Source organism: Felis catus, chromosome B2, assembly GCF_018350175.1.
Source record: "Felis catus isolate Fca126 chromosome B2, F.catus_Fca126_mat1.0, whole genome shotgun sequence".
Taxonomy (NCBI): domain Eukaryota; kingdom Metazoa; phylum Chordata; class Mammalia; order Carnivora; family Felidae; genus Felis; species Felis catus.
Window position 1 is genome coordinate 102,467,659 of NC_058372.1, and position 16,533 is coordinate 102,484,191.

The 16,533-nt window shown below is 41.8% G+C and overlaps 1 protein-coding gene across 3 annotated transcripts in view; it reads right to left on the minus strand.

The window, feature by feature from the left end:
* Nucleotides 1-16,533, minus strand: part of HS3ST5 (heparan sulfate-glucosamine 3-sulfotransferase 5) — a 153,642-nt gene that overhangs the window by 5,030 nt on the left and 132,079 nt on the right. For all 3 annotated transcript variants that reach the window (XM_019831102.3, XM_003986477.6, XM_045057928.1), the window contains exon 3: nucleotides 204-342. In XM_019831102.3, the coding sequence (XP_019686661.1) occupies nucleotides 204-310 (107 nt within the window). In that variant the 5' untranslated portion in view covers nucleotides 311-342. The remainder of the gene's footprint in view (nucleotides 1-203; nucleotides 343-16,533) is intronic.

Sequence of the window (16,533 nt, forward strand, 5' to 3'; positions counted from 1 at the left end):
TTGACGAACACCTTGGCTTGAGCAACTTGGATCTCTTTTTTTCAAAGGCTCAATAAATCAAAATCAATACTGCAGAAAAGCGTGTTTCTTGGGAATTTTGAGAGAGGAAAACAAATGGATGGATTTAAGATTATGTCCTAGGGAAGTGTAAATCAAGAGACATTTGAAGTCACATGGGCATGAGTATGTGTTTAATTACCTACCTATCCAAGCTCCCAACTCTGGCGACTAGATACAGGAGACTCCCAACGGCAAGGCTTCCCAGCACCAGGAGCTTCTGTCTCAGCCACGCCTGCTGTTTGAATAGCATGGCCCTCCATCAACCTTCAGGACTTCTGCAGCCTGAGAGACAAGGGATAGAAGGGGACTCATCAGCAGTCATCTCTAATAGGCTCTGTGGATTGTCACAAAGCCTTGGGGGGGTGGGAGTACAGGCTGTATGGGAAGTGATGCTTCATGAAGAAAAGATCCCATACCAACCTTAACTATGTTCATGATATAACAGGTATTTCCCAAAACTTGTCTTCCTTTTCCTGGCCCATGTTATAAGAGCAAATACTAAACTAGGGGGAAGAGGGGCACCTGGGTGGCTCAGTTGGTTGAGCGACCGACTTTGGCTCAGGTCATGATCTCGCAGTCTGTGAGTTCAACCCCCACGTCAGGCTGTGTGCCGATCGGTCAGAGCCTGGAGCCTCTCCAGATTCTGTGTCTCCCTCGCTCTACCCCTCCCCCACGCATGCCTTGTCTGTGGAATGTAGTGCATGATCTGGTGAGGAGGCTGGAGGAAGGAATCCCAAAAGAGGGAGATAAGAGCCATATTCATCCAACACACAGTGAATAAATATTTATGGAACATGTCCTACGTGCTATATTGTGTACCAGGTGCTAAAGAGATAGTGGGCAACATGGGAGTCTATGGTCTAGTGGAGAAGAGAGATATTGACTAGCAAACGTAGGGTTCACATATATTCACAGACGGTAATACCAAAGGAACAGGATCCACTGAGAGAGAATAACAGGAGGAACCTATTCAGTCTTTGCTGAAGAAGTGACAGTTGGCCTGACACCTGAGGATGAGAAGCAAGGAGGACAGGGCAAGGGCAGAGGAACCAGCACGCACGACAATAGTGCGGAGGAAAAATGCTTGGCCAGTTTGAGAAGCGAAGGAAGGCTGGCCTGGATGGACACAGGAGCTGAGGGTGGGGAGAGAAAGGGCTGAGGACAAAAGCAGAGAGGAGGCAGTAAGAAGGGTCTTTGCAGGGACTCGATGAGCCTGTGGTTACCACTTCGAACATCTTTCCTTGTGTGTAGGTAAGATGGGGAAGAGAAGGGAAAGAGGTAGTTCAGGAAATTCTCAGATAAACCCTATCTGAGTACAGCAGTGGGCTAGACCTGCTCACTGACGTACAAGAAGAAAAGGCGCTGAGCCCAGAATCTATCTGCTTTGCTCTCTAGGCTGGGGGTTCTCTATCGGGAGCTTGCAGGAACTTTAGGAAATGCACACCTGCTACCACCTTCAGAGATTCCATTTTAATGGGTCTGAATTAATCTTGCATCGTGTGTGTGTGTGTGTGTGTGTGTGTGTGTGTGTGTGTGTGTTTTACAGTGGAGTGAATGACACACAAAACTTAGTCATTTTTTACTGTCTTGTTTTCCTCTTCAGATACGAAGTTTCGAAAACTCTCTCCTTAATTTCTTCCTGCTTTGCCTTCTGAGGCACAGGATGCCTCCCTTATTTCTTAACAGCTGGGGATATTCTCCTTGCGCATTTCCTATGGTCCATATAGTCTGGTTATTCTTCCTCACCCAAGTTATTCAGCCCTCCCGTTTTTGGTTATTTGCTGACCCAGTCCAATCTCTTCTTGAACGGGCGGGCCCCTCCTTCCGAGGCTCCAGCTTGGAGACTCAGCTTCCGTCCGTATTATTATCACTTCCCAGCAGCAGCCTCTGTGCCCTTCAGGCCAGCGTCCTTGCTGCCTCTCATCCCTCTTCGCTCTCATCTCTCTGCTTTTGTCAGCTTCCTCACTGGCCTGGAATGGCTTTCCTACATTTCCTCCCAGACTCTCAGGCCGCGGAGGGTGATCCTGGTGGATGCGGATTTTGGAGGAGGAAATCCCAATATACTGCCCATTAGTGAGGAGGAGTGGGTCAGGCCCATCGTGTCGGTAAGTATGGGAACAGAGGGTAACTGCTGGGCTTAGAGCTGACACGGGAGAGACATTTGCGTGTAGGGGGAGTAAGGCTGTGGAGCTACCTCACGGCTGCACTCTGCTCAAGGTTGGCAGGCAGGAAAGAAAAGGACTGAGGAATAATGGAGGCCGCCGAGGAATTAGCCCAAGATTCAGGAGAATGCCACAACGAAGCTCTCAAGCTCTCAACTGCCATGCACGTGCCATCTGGTAAACAGTTGGTTATGAGACCAGACTGAGTAGGAGCCACAGTTTTTTCTACCGCCACTGAGGATCTTTCATTCTCAAAGGCTCCAATACTCTACCTATAGACTGTCCTTTTATGATAAGTCCAGGTGTTACCATGGAGGTCTTGCTCTGTGGGATACGCTGTTCCGGCCAGTGCAGCTTATGTCTGAGATGCCTTAAATAGACCCCCTGGGGGTTTCTCTCTCTTTGGGAAACCTCATTCTTGACACATTTGTTTACACTGCCTCCTCTACTTGTGGCAGGCCCATTACACGCCCTCAAGTCTACTAGGGTGCCGAGGAGAACTAAAATTTTTATTCGAGCGCTCAGCTAATATGAATGAGTCATCCATGATGCAGCGCAAAGACCACTGGATTGGGAGTCAAAGACCCCCGAGTAACACTTTGGTTTAGTTTGATAACTGAAACTCTCTGGGTTTGGGCATCCTCATCTGTACGATGAAGATAATGATGTCTATCTCACGGGGTTGTGATGACATGAGCCTTCGGTAAGATAACGCGGGATAGAACTTAATGAATGTCTGGGCACTTGACAAAAATGAAGCCTAACAAATACCTTCGGGAGATTGATGTAGTTGTTCTTACAATGCATTTTAAGGAAGAAGAGAATGCAATTAGTGCAGTTCTCATTAATAGTATAATTGGATTGTGGAAAATGTAAGCCTATTTCTAATATAAATAACTTTCAATGGAAATTACTGTGAAATATGAGAATGGTAACACTATATTCTCTCCTCAAAGCAAGATGGCAAAGCAAAGAATTACCAAAAAGAGAGACAGAAAATGAACACTTACTGTGTTAGGCTGAAATCTCTTGGAATTTTTGAGAAATGCGGAAGCCAAATCAGTAGTTCTGAATAAGTGTCCCAGGACACGGGAAGTGAAATCGCATTTTGTTCTGTAATCAGTCTCAGACTATATATAAACTAAGAGACAGTACCCTAGCATCCCCTGAATCAACCCTGCTCAGGGAACCAAAGGTACTTGGTGAATTTAACATTCGAGATGCCTCTTTGGTTTCCATCATGAAGTGCTTCAGGGTCTGCCTGAGTCTTAAAAGCTGGGAGTTGTTGTTCTTGGTCTGAGGATTCAAACCAAAGAGAAGCCACACCATCTAAGTTTTACTAAAAACAGTATTAAACTGGGAAGAAGATTAAATGATCCAAAGTTCCTTATTTTGGCTATGCCAACTTTAATGGATATTTTAAAAATCTTACATCACAGCAGTCATACTGGTAATAGGCAAGGTACATAAAATTTTTTTTAAGGTTTATTATTTCTTTTTATGTATAGAAAAAGGTTAAAGACCTATAGTGACACAGAAGGCCCCCTTCATCTCCAGTTTTTAATCTCTCAGTGTTTTTCATTTGGTGTGCCAAGAACGGCACAATTATAGTTTCTCCAGACTACTAAAGCTTTAATAGACACGGTATCTTAGCTGAACAAAGCAGAGTAGCTAAAGAACAGAGTACACGGCCAGAAACGACAAATTGTATAGACATCTGGCTGTTTCTTCAAAGCAGCACTAAGCAAAGAAAAGAAATGATTCCCAAGCTGAAACAAAGAAGTAAGGGAACTCAGAAATAATAATAATAAAGATATGTTCAAGCGCTGCTCAAAAGCTTGTAGACATGGTTACCACAAGCCCCCGGTAGCAGTAAAAACAGTAACAGAAACAATAGCAGCGAAGTTCATTAAAAACAACCAAACTCACAGAGCAGAATTATTCCAAGGAAAGCATACCTGTCTCCTGAGCATTAGCTCATTTAGTAACAGCCTTATGAAGTGGACGGGAACTACATTTATTGAGCATATGCTCTCTGTTACTTTCTCCCACATTTATCATCTCATGTTATACAACGGCACTGTGAAGTATTATCTATTTTATTTTTTCTGATGGAAGCCGAAGAGCAGAGAGATGAGCAGATTATTTACCCAAGGGCATGTAGCTGGTAAATGCAAAAGGAGAATTTAAATGCAGAATGATCTGACCCCAAAGAATGTGGCCCCTTGATTGCAATGCCACTCATAGAACTCTGGATGCTCACCTGGGAGACTCTTAATAAATACTTGTTCATTGATTGATGAGAGCAGACAAAACCACTTAACTCCACCCAAATGACCTGCCATTGAACTTGAAGTGGAAGATGGGGAGGTGAAAAAAAGTAAAAGAGGAAAAGAGTTTCCAGGGAGGGGCAGGCAACAGGGGCATTTGGGATGGTTTGTACCTGATAAAACAAAGGAAAAATATTAGTAAGCGATGATAATGATGATGAAAATGAAAGGTGCTGTTCTTACAGAAAAGTAATGTTTTCAATACTTTACAAAGTGGTTTTCATATTCACTGTATCATTTCTTTTTCTTTTCTTCTGCTGTTTTTTTTTTTTTTTGGTTGCTATATTACTTACAACTTTTTTTTATTCCCTTATAGTCCGTTTAGGTTTTTTTCATGCATTGATGGAGAAGTGAGGTCATTTCTAACGTATAATGTCCTTCATTGATTATTTATTTTAAAATATGTACATGTATGTATTTCTAGTATAATTAACATACAGTGTTATATTAGTTACAGGTGTACAATATAGTGATTCAACGATTCCATACATTTCTCAGTGCTCATCCTGAAAAGTGTACTCTTTTTTTTTTAAATTTTTTTAATATTTATTTATTTTTGAGAGAGACAGAAAGAGAGAGAGTGCGCACGGATGAGCAGGGGAGGGGCAGAGAGGGAGACACAGAATCCAAAACAGGTTCCAGGCTCCGAGCTGTCAGCACAGAACCCGACATGGGGCCTGAACCCACGGACTGCGAGATCATGACCTGAGCCAAAGTCAGATGCCCAACCGACTGGGCCACCCAGGCAACCCCTGATATGTGTACTCTTAAAACCCTTTACCTATTTCACCCACTTCCCCCTACCCCACCTCTCCTCTGGTAACCATCAGTCTGCTCTCTATATTTAAGAAGCTGGTTTTTTTTTATTTGACTCTTTGTTTCTTTGTTTTGTTTCTTAAGTTCCACATATGAGTGAACTCATATGCTATTTATCTTTCTCTGACTTAGTGTTATAGCCTCCAGATCCATCCATGTTGCACATGGCAAGAATTCATTCTTTTTTTATGGATAATATTCCATTGTGTATCTACACCACATCTTTTTTTTTAAAGCTTATTTATTTTTTGAGAGAGAGAGAGAGACAGACAGAACACGAGTGTGGGAGGAGCAGAGAAAGAGGGAGGGAGACACAGAATCTGAAGCAGGCTCCAAGCTCCGAGCTGTCAGCACAGAGCCCGACGTGGGGCTTGAACTCACCAACCACAGGATCATGACCTGAGCCGAAGTTGGAGGCTTAACCAACTGAGCCACCCAGGCGCCCCTACGCCACATCTTTTTTTTTTTTAAAATGTTTATTTATTTTGAGAGAGAGGGCATGTGGAAGAGCAGGGGAGGAGCAAAATGAGAGGGAGAGAGAGAAAACCCAAGCAAGCTGCATGCTCAGTGGAGAGCCCAAAGCCGGGCTTGATCTCACAACCGGGAGATCATGACGTGAGCCAAAAGCAAGAGTTGGATGCTTAACTGAATGAGCCACCCAGGCACCCCAAAACCAGGCAAGTTCAAACTAACCTGCTACTCACCTGCTACGTGATCATGGGTAAATCATTTAACCTCCCAGATCTTTTTTTTTTTTTTTTTTCCACCCAAGAAACAAAGGGCTTTCAAGGGATGAGTTCAGACCTTCTGGGTCTAAAGTTCTCTCAACCTAAGGGATTCCACCAGAAGACCACTAAATGAGGGTTCTTATAATGACAGATTAATGTCTGAGGAAGTAAAGACAATTGCAGCGTGGGGAAGTTAGTGCCTGAGGTAAATCTCAATTTTTCTTATCACCCCCCAGTTTTAAACAGTTGGACCCCCTTCAAGATGGCTCTATCACATTACATTGCCGATCACCGTGAACACCAATCCTCTCGTTCTAAGACACGAAATGTCTTTGGAAAGATACAGACACTTCAGAAAGATTCTGCTGATGAGCTTTCAATTTGCCCAGCTGTCAGAGAACCCATAGGAATCACATTTTGAAAAAAATTAACCAAGGGCAGCTGAGGAAAATTGTCATAAAGAATTCGCTTTTCTCCTATTATAATGATCACATAAGAGAGCTGTAATGACAAAGAAACAAATGAAGAGGGGCGCAAGAACAAGGGCATGGAAAGGAGCGTTCTGCACGTGTCAAGTCGAATGTGGAGACAGGGTGTAGATTAGGAGGAAAATGGACACCATTTGTTAGTAGATTAGGCAGAAAATGTATCAGTCAGGATGCTCATAATTGCTCTATCAAATGGCTGAGGAAGCTATTTAGCTCTTTGTTTCTTCAGTTAACCATGAAGGGTCAATGTTAGAAATGAAAAGGAAAAAAGTTGATAAATTATACAGAACCGTAGAGCTTATGACTGCGCTGTGCTTAGCACTTACGCTCCTGGGAAATACTGCAGGAGTGGCGTTGAGCAAATTCCAAATTTTCAAATGGGTTCTCCATTTCTCCCCTCCATTCAGCTTTTGATATCATGCATACATAATTTATCACACACAGCTACCATTATCGTGTTAGCTTGAGTAGTCCTCTGGCTCTCTGTCTGCAGGAAGATACTCATTGTGCATTTGTAATTATCGAACTTAAAAGGAGCCAGTTAATTCTGCTTCTGTTCAGGGGTCTCATTTAGTAGGATGATGTCTTAAGGAAAGAGATGGGAACTGAATTTTATTTTGGCATAGAATTCCAATTAGTCTTAATCTCAGTATCTCATTGCTATATGTAACTAATGTTTATAGAAGAAGGGTGTTTTTCCCACTAAAGTTTCTTTTGGCTTCATTAAATGGTTGTTGGAGTTTAATAAATCGTCCTGTTGGCGAGTTTAGAAGTAGAATCTTTCCTTCTCTAATCTTGTGTTTATATAGGAAAGTGTAAGTGGGAGAGGTGACAAGTATACAGGTATTTTAAGTTAATATACATCGTCCAAGCAGGTCATTCCAGTACTTTAGGCTCATGCTGTTAAAAAGGTCAAGTTAACTGGATAAGCTCTGCCTTGTATAGCCAAAGTCAATTTTATAGTAATATTAGTTCTGCTTGTCACACCCAGTAAAATCAAGTGTAATATTCTGTACCCGACAGAAAGTCAATTTCCAAATCTTATTTCCTTTCTCACAAATGTCTTGTTTTTGGTGAGGATCAAAGAAATAATGTACATAAAATGTCTTTTAGTGCCATAACTAAATTAAAATATGGTGGTATTTTTATCATTATTTTTTATTTGATTGGAGTGCTGATTAAATGTTCTCTGCAGTGACTTTTCCTCTCTTTTAATCTCCATAATACTGAGCTATATATTTCTTTTATAATGACTGAAAATGATACTGATTTAACATTAAACATTAAAAAAATTTTTTTTAATGTTTATTTATTTTTGAGAGAGAGAGAGAGAGAGAGACAGAGCACAAGTGGGGGAGGGACAGAGAGAGGGAGACACAGAATCCGAAGCAGGCTCCAGGCTCCGAGCTGTCAGCACAGAGCCCGACGCGGGGATCGAACTCACGGACCGTGAGATCAATGACCTGAGCTGAAGTCAGACGTGCAACCTACTGAGCCACCCAGGCGCCCCGGTACCCACTTTATTGAGACATAATTCACATACCATGCAACCCACGCATGTAAAAGAATACATTCAATGGATTTTAGCAAACTCAGAGTTGTGCAACCACCACTTGTCAATTGTAGAACATGTTTCCCACCCTGGAAAGAAACACTGTCCTGGAGTGGCCCCCACCTCCCCTGCATCCCCATCTCTCCCCTTAGCCCTAGGCAACCACTGATCCACTTTTTGCCTCACTCTGCCTTCTTGCATCTCATTTTCCTTCTGCCAGAAGTGCAATTTCCTCCCATTCCGAAAACACAGGTTGTGACATTTCGTATCGAAGGCGGAAATATTTTCCTCAATTTTTTTCTTCCCAGAGGGAAAAAGAGGTCGTACTTCTTTCTTTTCGCTGTTTTCTCCATTAAGATGATCTAATTTCTGAAGGATTTGTTAGCTGTTGAGCCCACGAGTGACTTGAAACTTAGTTTAAAAGAATACAGTACTAAAATGTTCTCTTCCAAAATTCGTCCTTTTTCAAAACAGGTTTTAGGATGTTTAGTGTTCAGTAAAGAGCTCTTGAACTAGTCATCACCTCCAGAACAAAAGGACACAGGCGCTGGTAAAGCAGTCAGCACCGGGAGGCACCAGGGCCACGTGCTCCGAAGTCATCATAAAGCTCGCGTTTATGGAGTGGTGTTAAAGAACAAAATTGGACACTAGCTAACGGTGGTAAAGACAGATTTTATTCAGTGCTATTACTGCAGCAGGGGAGACACCTCAGTATAGACCTGAGCTCCACTCTGATTGGTAGAGGTGACTGGGAGTTTAAAGGGGAGGATGAGGGAGTGCGGATGGAAGGGCCCTAGCAGAGTCAGGAAAGCGAAAAGTTACGGAGTGGGAAGGGGTTGGTCACTTTGACGAAGCCATCTGGGTTTGTTAATTGGTGCTTTTACCGGGAGGCAAAACAAGCTTCTATCTTCAGGACAGGAGGTAGTTTTGCAAATGGGAACAAGGCACCCAGCGTACTCACCCCAGGGACTGAGAGGCACAAGGGTGAGAGCTATCGCTCTCTGAAGGTCTGCATTTCTGGGTCCTTAAGGAGACAGGTGTGGGTGGTAGATGTATATCTCAAAGGGTCAAGAGAAAGTCTTTATAATGTTAAGTTTTCTAAAGTAACTGCTTTAAGAGGGAGTTCATGGGCACATGGCAGGTTTGGGCAGGAATAAACAGTAAATTCCACTGACAGCCCCGAGCTGTTGCGGGCAGGCAATTTTAGGAGGGCTGGGGTCACCTTAGGCATATGGCCTTAGGCTGCCAGAAGCCTTGCTAGAGTTTGTGCAAGTCCTTTAGTGTGTGTGTGTGTGTGTGTGTGTGTGTGTGTGTGTGTGTGTGTGTTTGTGGTGGAGGGGATGGGAGTGGAGGGTAGACCAAGTCATTAGTGCTGTGTATCTGCAATTCTTACAGACTAAGGTTGAGGCCTCAATGACAAGAGGGCTCCAGGGAACCTGACTGGAGTTTAGTCAAGGAGAGAGTCTTTGTCCGTGCCTACATGTGGTAGGTAATGGGTCACGTGCTAAGCACTTGTATGAATCCTATGGATTTTTTGATTACCAAATCAACACAAAAGTTTCAAAATCTCTCAGATAATCATTAAGAGTAACAGTGGTGGACATTACATATTGGGCACTTAGTATCCAGTCACCCTAAGTTAATATTTAAGTGTTAAGTACTTAACCTACATGATCGCTTTTAATGGCTCTGTGAAGTTGGTTAGTGTCATACTCATTTACCATTTAAAGAAATTTGCCTAGGGCGCCTGGGTGGCTTAGTTGGTTAAGCAACTGACTTCGGCTCAGGTCATGATCTCACGGTTTGTGGGTTCGAGCCCTGCGTCAGGCCCTGTGCTGATAGCTCAGAGCCTGGAGCCTGCTTCAGATTCTGTGTCTCCCTCTCTCTCTGCCCCTCCCCAACTTGTGCTCTCTCTCTCTCTCAAAAATAAATAAACATAAAAAAAAAAAAAGAAACTTGACCAAGTGGCAGAGTCAAGAATCTTATTGTTTCTAAGCCTGGGCTCTTAACAGTTATATTATTTTAGTTTCAGCTTGATTATCATCTTAGCCTGAATTTTCCCCTTACTAATTAGAGACAGTTTTATTATTGTTATTGTTTATACAATAAACATTTGGATCATTACCTTTCATTTGAAATAGAATTGCCTTTAGGAAAAGTCTTTAGGTGAAAATTCACTGGCTTTGTGTTTAAATATGAACATCTTTTTTCACGCTTATTTTTACAAGGAAGACTGGGTATAGAATTCAAGGGAGGTGGTTATTCTCTTGAAGCAGGTTCTATTAAATATATTAATACCGCTGTCTTCAGTTTCCATTGGTGCTGATTCAAAATTGACAATCAAGCTGTTCTTCTTTTTAAAATTTTTTTAAAAAATGTTTTTATTTATTTTTGAGGGAGAGAGAGACAGCATGAGTGGGGAAAGAGGCAGAGAGAAAGAGAGAGACGCAGGCTCCAGGCTCTGAGCTGTCAGCACAGAGTCTGACATGGGGATCGAACTCATGACTGTGAGATCATGACCTGAGCCGAAGTTGGACACTTAACCAACTTTTCACTCTGCTTTTGAGATCTTCGCTTTCACTTTGGTGATCTGTAGCTTTACTGTAGGTCTTAGTGTAGAAGAAACCTTTTCATTTATCCTAATTGGGATTTACTAGGTTTCCTGGTTCTCAGAATTCGTATATTTCAATAAATTTGGAAAAAAAAAAAGGAATCGTTATCACATTGAGTATTCCTCTTTTATGTTATTTCTACTACCTTCTGAAACTCTTGATAAGATTTATGTTAAACCTTCTCATTCTATTGTCTATAGCTCTTAACTTACGTTTTATATTTTCTACGCGTTTGGACAGAATTCTAGTTCATTTCGTTTTCTTTTTTCTTTCCTAGTTCATTTCTTGAGATTTATCTCCCAGTTCACTATCTTCACTGTATCTAATCTTTTGGATAGTACATTCACTGCATTTTAAATTTCAGTGATTGCACATTACTTTCTAGAATCTAATATTGTTCAAGTAGGGTTGGTTATTTTTTATGGTCTCATGTTCCCTGCTCTTATTTCCAAGCGTTTGGTAGATTTCATTAAACATCGCTATGTTATGCTCTGTGTCGACAATCTCATTATCTGAGACCTTTGGGTTTGTTGTTTTACTCATAACGTCTTATTTCCTTGTTTGTCCTGTGATTCTCATTCTGGGTTGTTCATCTTCCAAGGAATTTTATTTCTTGGTACTCTTTGAAGCCTGGGTTGAGGTTGAGTTTTCCGAAGGAATTACAAATTTGCTGCTGCAGTTGCCAGAGGGCATGGTCCTCTGGGATCCTGCTTGGGGATTTTGGGACCACACATGTAGGATGAACTAGAACCCCACACTCCAGAGAGAACCGGTTTGTGATTGTCAGTCTTCAGGGAGTTCTGTCCTTTTACACTGTGCCAAAATTGATTTCCTTGTGGAATATTCGGGCTTACTTCTAATTCATTCTTACAATGGCAGTACAATCCTCTAGAATACTATTTTTATGACTGTCTTGCTTTAGACTCCTTGCACTGATCACCTCCTGTGATTTTTCTCACAGCCGAGCCTGCAAAACCATCAAAGTGGAAGAAAAAGGATTCTAGAGTTTGGCAGAAATTCTCAGAGTAATCCTCACTTTGGAACTCACTCGCCAATCAGGTTTCCCAATTTTATCTCACTCTGGGGCTCTGGTCCTTCCTTACTTTCAAGTAGCCGTATAGATATAATTATATACTTACAGGATAGACATATCCTTTAGCTATTTCAGCATACATTTTAGTTATTTCAGTAGCAAGCGGGATACAGAGTATCTGTTTGACCATCCTGTCAGAAATGGAAGTGTCTTTTATTTTATTCCTTTTCCCTTAAACTCACATACAGTTTTAGCCCACCTACTTAATCACCCAGCCAGGAGAAAATCGGTCCCTTCACAGACATTCACAGAAATTTTATTTGTTTCATCAGGTAAAGTGGCCCAAACAGCTTCTTTCAATTTACAAAGAAAAGAAAATGGACCCATCTGAAATATACTCTGACGAGATGGTAAAGGGCACTGTAGGCAGGGAAGGATTTTTCCCGTCCCCCATGACCTTTGCCCCGATGTTATTCCTGAGATTATGTTTCGCAGACTGCAATTACGGTTGCTAATCAGTTGACCGCAGGATAAGGAAATCATTTAGGTGGGCCTAATGCAATTAGGTGAGCTCTTGAAAAGCAGGAAGTTCTCTTCAGCTGGTAGCTTAGAGTGCAAGCAAGACAAGGATTCAACATGCTGTTGCAAGCTGGAAGATGTAAGGACTTGGAGAGCAGCCCCCAGGAACTGAGAGTGACTTCTGGCCAGCAGCCAGAAAGAACAGGTGACCTCATGCCTACAACCACAAGGAACTAGATTCTGCCAACCAACACAATGAACTTGGCAGCACATTCCTCCCCACCGTCTCCAGATAAGAGCCCAGTCGGGCTGACTTCAAGGCTTGATTTCAGCCTTGTGAGATGCTCCACAGACAATCCAGTTGAACCACCTGGACTTCTGACCTACAGACCTGTGAGCTAAAAAATGGGTGCTGTGTTATGTTACTGTGTTGGAAGTCTTTTGTCATGCAGCATTAGAAAACGAATACAGGCATATTTCTCCATCATCTGTAGCTTTAAGAAAAAGAAAAGCAGTGGCGATTTTCCCCTGAAGCTTTCTTCTCACTGCCAAATAGCAAAAACTCACCTCCAAGAGATACATTGTACCCCTAACAATGATAGCTCGTATGCTCCAACTTTGAACCCAGATGATAATGCGACTGTGTTTGCTATTGGCCAGAAAAGGTCAATTTAGCGAAGCGTCGACTACTTTTCAGCGAAAAGGCAGATCATGACATCTGACACCAAGTCAGTACTCTGGAGTTATAATGTGCAAGCTACTGTCTCCATACGACTCTCTTCGAAGCCCACCCCTTTTGCATTTGTTTTTCAAGCCAAAGCCTTGTTGCCCAACACACCTGTGGGCTCTGGAAGTGACTTCTCTCCCCTATGATGTTCGAGGTCTCTGCAGCACAGTGAACACTACATTTAGCTAGAGGTTGACCTTCCCCCACCCCCAATTTCTCTTTCACCTTTCCATCTTCATTTAAAAAATTATTTATTTGTTTAAATATTCATTTATTTTGAGAGAGAGAGAGCATGCGGGCACCAGCAGGGAAGGGACCGGGAGGCAGGGAGAGGGAATCCCAAGCAGGCTCCTCACTCAGTGTGGAGCCTGATGCAGGGCTTGATCCCACTAACCATGAGATCATGACCTGAGCCGAAGTCAAGAGTTCGATGCGCGCCTGACTGGGCCACCCAGGTGCCCCTCCAGCTACATTTCCTGTGATACGCCCACACAGACCCTAACTTTGGCAAATATTCATTGTTTCCAAGACATGCCAGGTAGTTTCCTAATTTTTCTCATGCTCTTCCTTCTGCTCTCCTATTTGTACTTGCAGACACTGTGCTTATCTTTCAATATTCAGCTCAGGTGACACTTCCCCCAAGAATCTTTTCTAGATTCTTCCAGGCAGAATTGTATATTCTCTCTTTTGTGTTCCCAAAGCATCCAAAAACACTTTTTGTGCTTTGTTGTGTAAATGTCCACTTTCCCCATGTTATTGCTAAATTACTGTCTTAAATTTTTTTTTTTCAACGTTTATTTATTTTTGGGACAGAGAGAGACAGAGCATGAACGGGGGAGGGGCAGAGAGAGAGGGAGACACAGAATCGGAAACAGGCTCCAGGCTCCGAGCCATCAGCCCAGAGCCCGACGCGGGGCTCGAACTCACGGACCGCGAGATCGTGACCTGGCTGAAGTCGGACGCCCAACCGACTGCGCCACCCAGGCGCCCCTCTAAATTACTGTCTTACAACTGTGTGTGTGTGTGTGTGTGTGTGTACACACACACACACACACACACACACATACGTGTGTATTTATATATATGTGTGTGTATATATATATACACATATATATGCCATCTTTGGGGGTGTATATATATATATATGTATACACACGCATGTGTATTTATATATATGTGTGTATATATATATATATATACACACACACACACACACACATATATATATGCCATCTTTGGGGGTCTATATATATATACACATACACACACGTGTGTGTATTTATATATACGTGTGTGTATATATATATATATATATATATATATATATATATATATAGACCCCCAAAGATGGCACAGTTCATTGTTAGATGTTTGATCCACATCTGTTAAGTTGAGGATCAAGTCTAGTGAGATAAGCAAGATAATCAGGAATACTGCTTTTCCTTTAACTGTGTGCATTGGCCTATGGCTCGTTACTTTCTGCTTCAGTTGGATTGTGTAGGCTTGACATTTCTCTCAACCGTGTGTAATCGGTGAGTTGACCACCACAGTCTCATCAAACCCAGGTAATTTCAACAAGATCAATCTCCCTGTCTTCCACATACATGCATACCTACTCCCTCCATTCCTACATCCTAAAACTTTATTCAGCTGCCAAAGAAATTGCTTTCACTGAACCACCCTCCATCTCAAAACCCAGCGGTAACTCTCTGTAGCCTGAAGCTGTACTGCACAGTATGAGTCACTAGTCAGCAGCCATAAACACAACTTGAGACGTGGTGAAAGGGTTAAACATCAATGGGTTTCAAAGGCATGGTATAAAAAGAATACAAAATATCTCATTAAAAATGTTTTATTTTGTGTATGTGTTAAGAAGATATTTTGCTTATACTGGGTGAAAGGAAATGTGTCACTAAAATTAATTTCATCTATTCTTTTCATCTTTTTTAATGAGGCCACGGAAGTTTCAAAACTATATATATATATATATATATATACATATATATATATATATATAGTTTTCAAAACTATATATATATATAGTTTTCAAAACTATATATATATATATATATATATATATATATATATATATATATGGCTTGCATTATACGCTTTTAGGCAGTACTAGCCAAGGGCATAATGTTCTAGCACCTGAACTTGGCATTTTGATTTACATATGGCCTCATCTCTCCTGTCTCACACGTGAAATGTCCATCATAGCCAGTATTTTTTCAGAAACCCTATCTTTATTCTTTTCCTCTGCCCATACCTTATTCTTTTCTTTCATTTTGCTTACCAAAATTCTATTCCCTCTTCCAGGCTCATATTTGCTCCGCTGTCTATGAGAAACCTTCTCTGGTCCTATTAACTGAAGATTTTTCTTTTTCCTTCTAAAGGTAGGATTCTGATATGTTATAATTTGTGAATATATTTTGTCTCTTAGGACAGGGGCTGTTTAACATGCCTATCTGTGTATATATGCATCCACAAACAGCATAGTGTCTTTCCTCAGTGACTCTCAAAAAATGTGTGATGCGTACATCGAATGGGGGAATTTTATTTAGGAGATAGATTTTTGTCTATATACATATATATGTGTATATATGTACTGACATGTTTATGTGTATGTGTGTGTATACTCACAAATTATTTCATAATTTAATGAAGAGGGAAAGATCACCATGAAGACTCTTTATTCTTTGGGGAAGAATAAAGAATTGAAAACCCACAGAGAAAAAAGACTCAGCACATGACAACTGGAAGAGACTGCAGAGAGCATGACGCCCATTCCCTTTGTTTCACAGACGACAGAGTTCCAGCTGGAGAAGTTGAGAGACCCTGCTAGATATAAGCCATGTGTGAGGTAGACTGCGGTGCCTTTGTGCTCCGTGCAGGACCTGACACTTAGGAGTCAATAAATATTGGCCTAACGAATGAATGAATGAACAATGCAAGGTAAGTGCACCTAGTGAACTGAAACGAGACTCTACATCTGATTCAGAGTAGCAAGATTTCCACTCTACCACACAGAGAGGGGAAGGCAAGTCGGCAAGCCATAGGGAGCCTTGCTTCAAACATTCTTCTTAGCCAACCATTAAATTAGCCACTTAACAGGTCTTCTGACCATAGCATCTAGGCATATGTGGATTTAGAAAAGTAAATGATATCTTCCCTTCCTGTTCAGACGACCCTTCCGAGTGGGTGGTGTTTATCTTACTGCTCTTGAGACTATGTGCTTTCAGCAATTTTCAAAATAGCAGTGGTGGGTTTTCATTGATTTCCCTCATCCTTTCTTGTCCTGATCCCTTTGGTGCATTTGTGACTTGGTATTTTACAGAGCACTCCTCTCACATATATCATATCCTAAAATTCTCAAAGCGCACTTACTAGGTGTCATTAGCACCCACACTTTGAAACGTGGAACTCAGAGGAGTTAAACTGATCAAACATCACACAGCTAAGAAGCGACAGAGGTGTATGTGTCTTTTATATCGTTTGCAAATGTT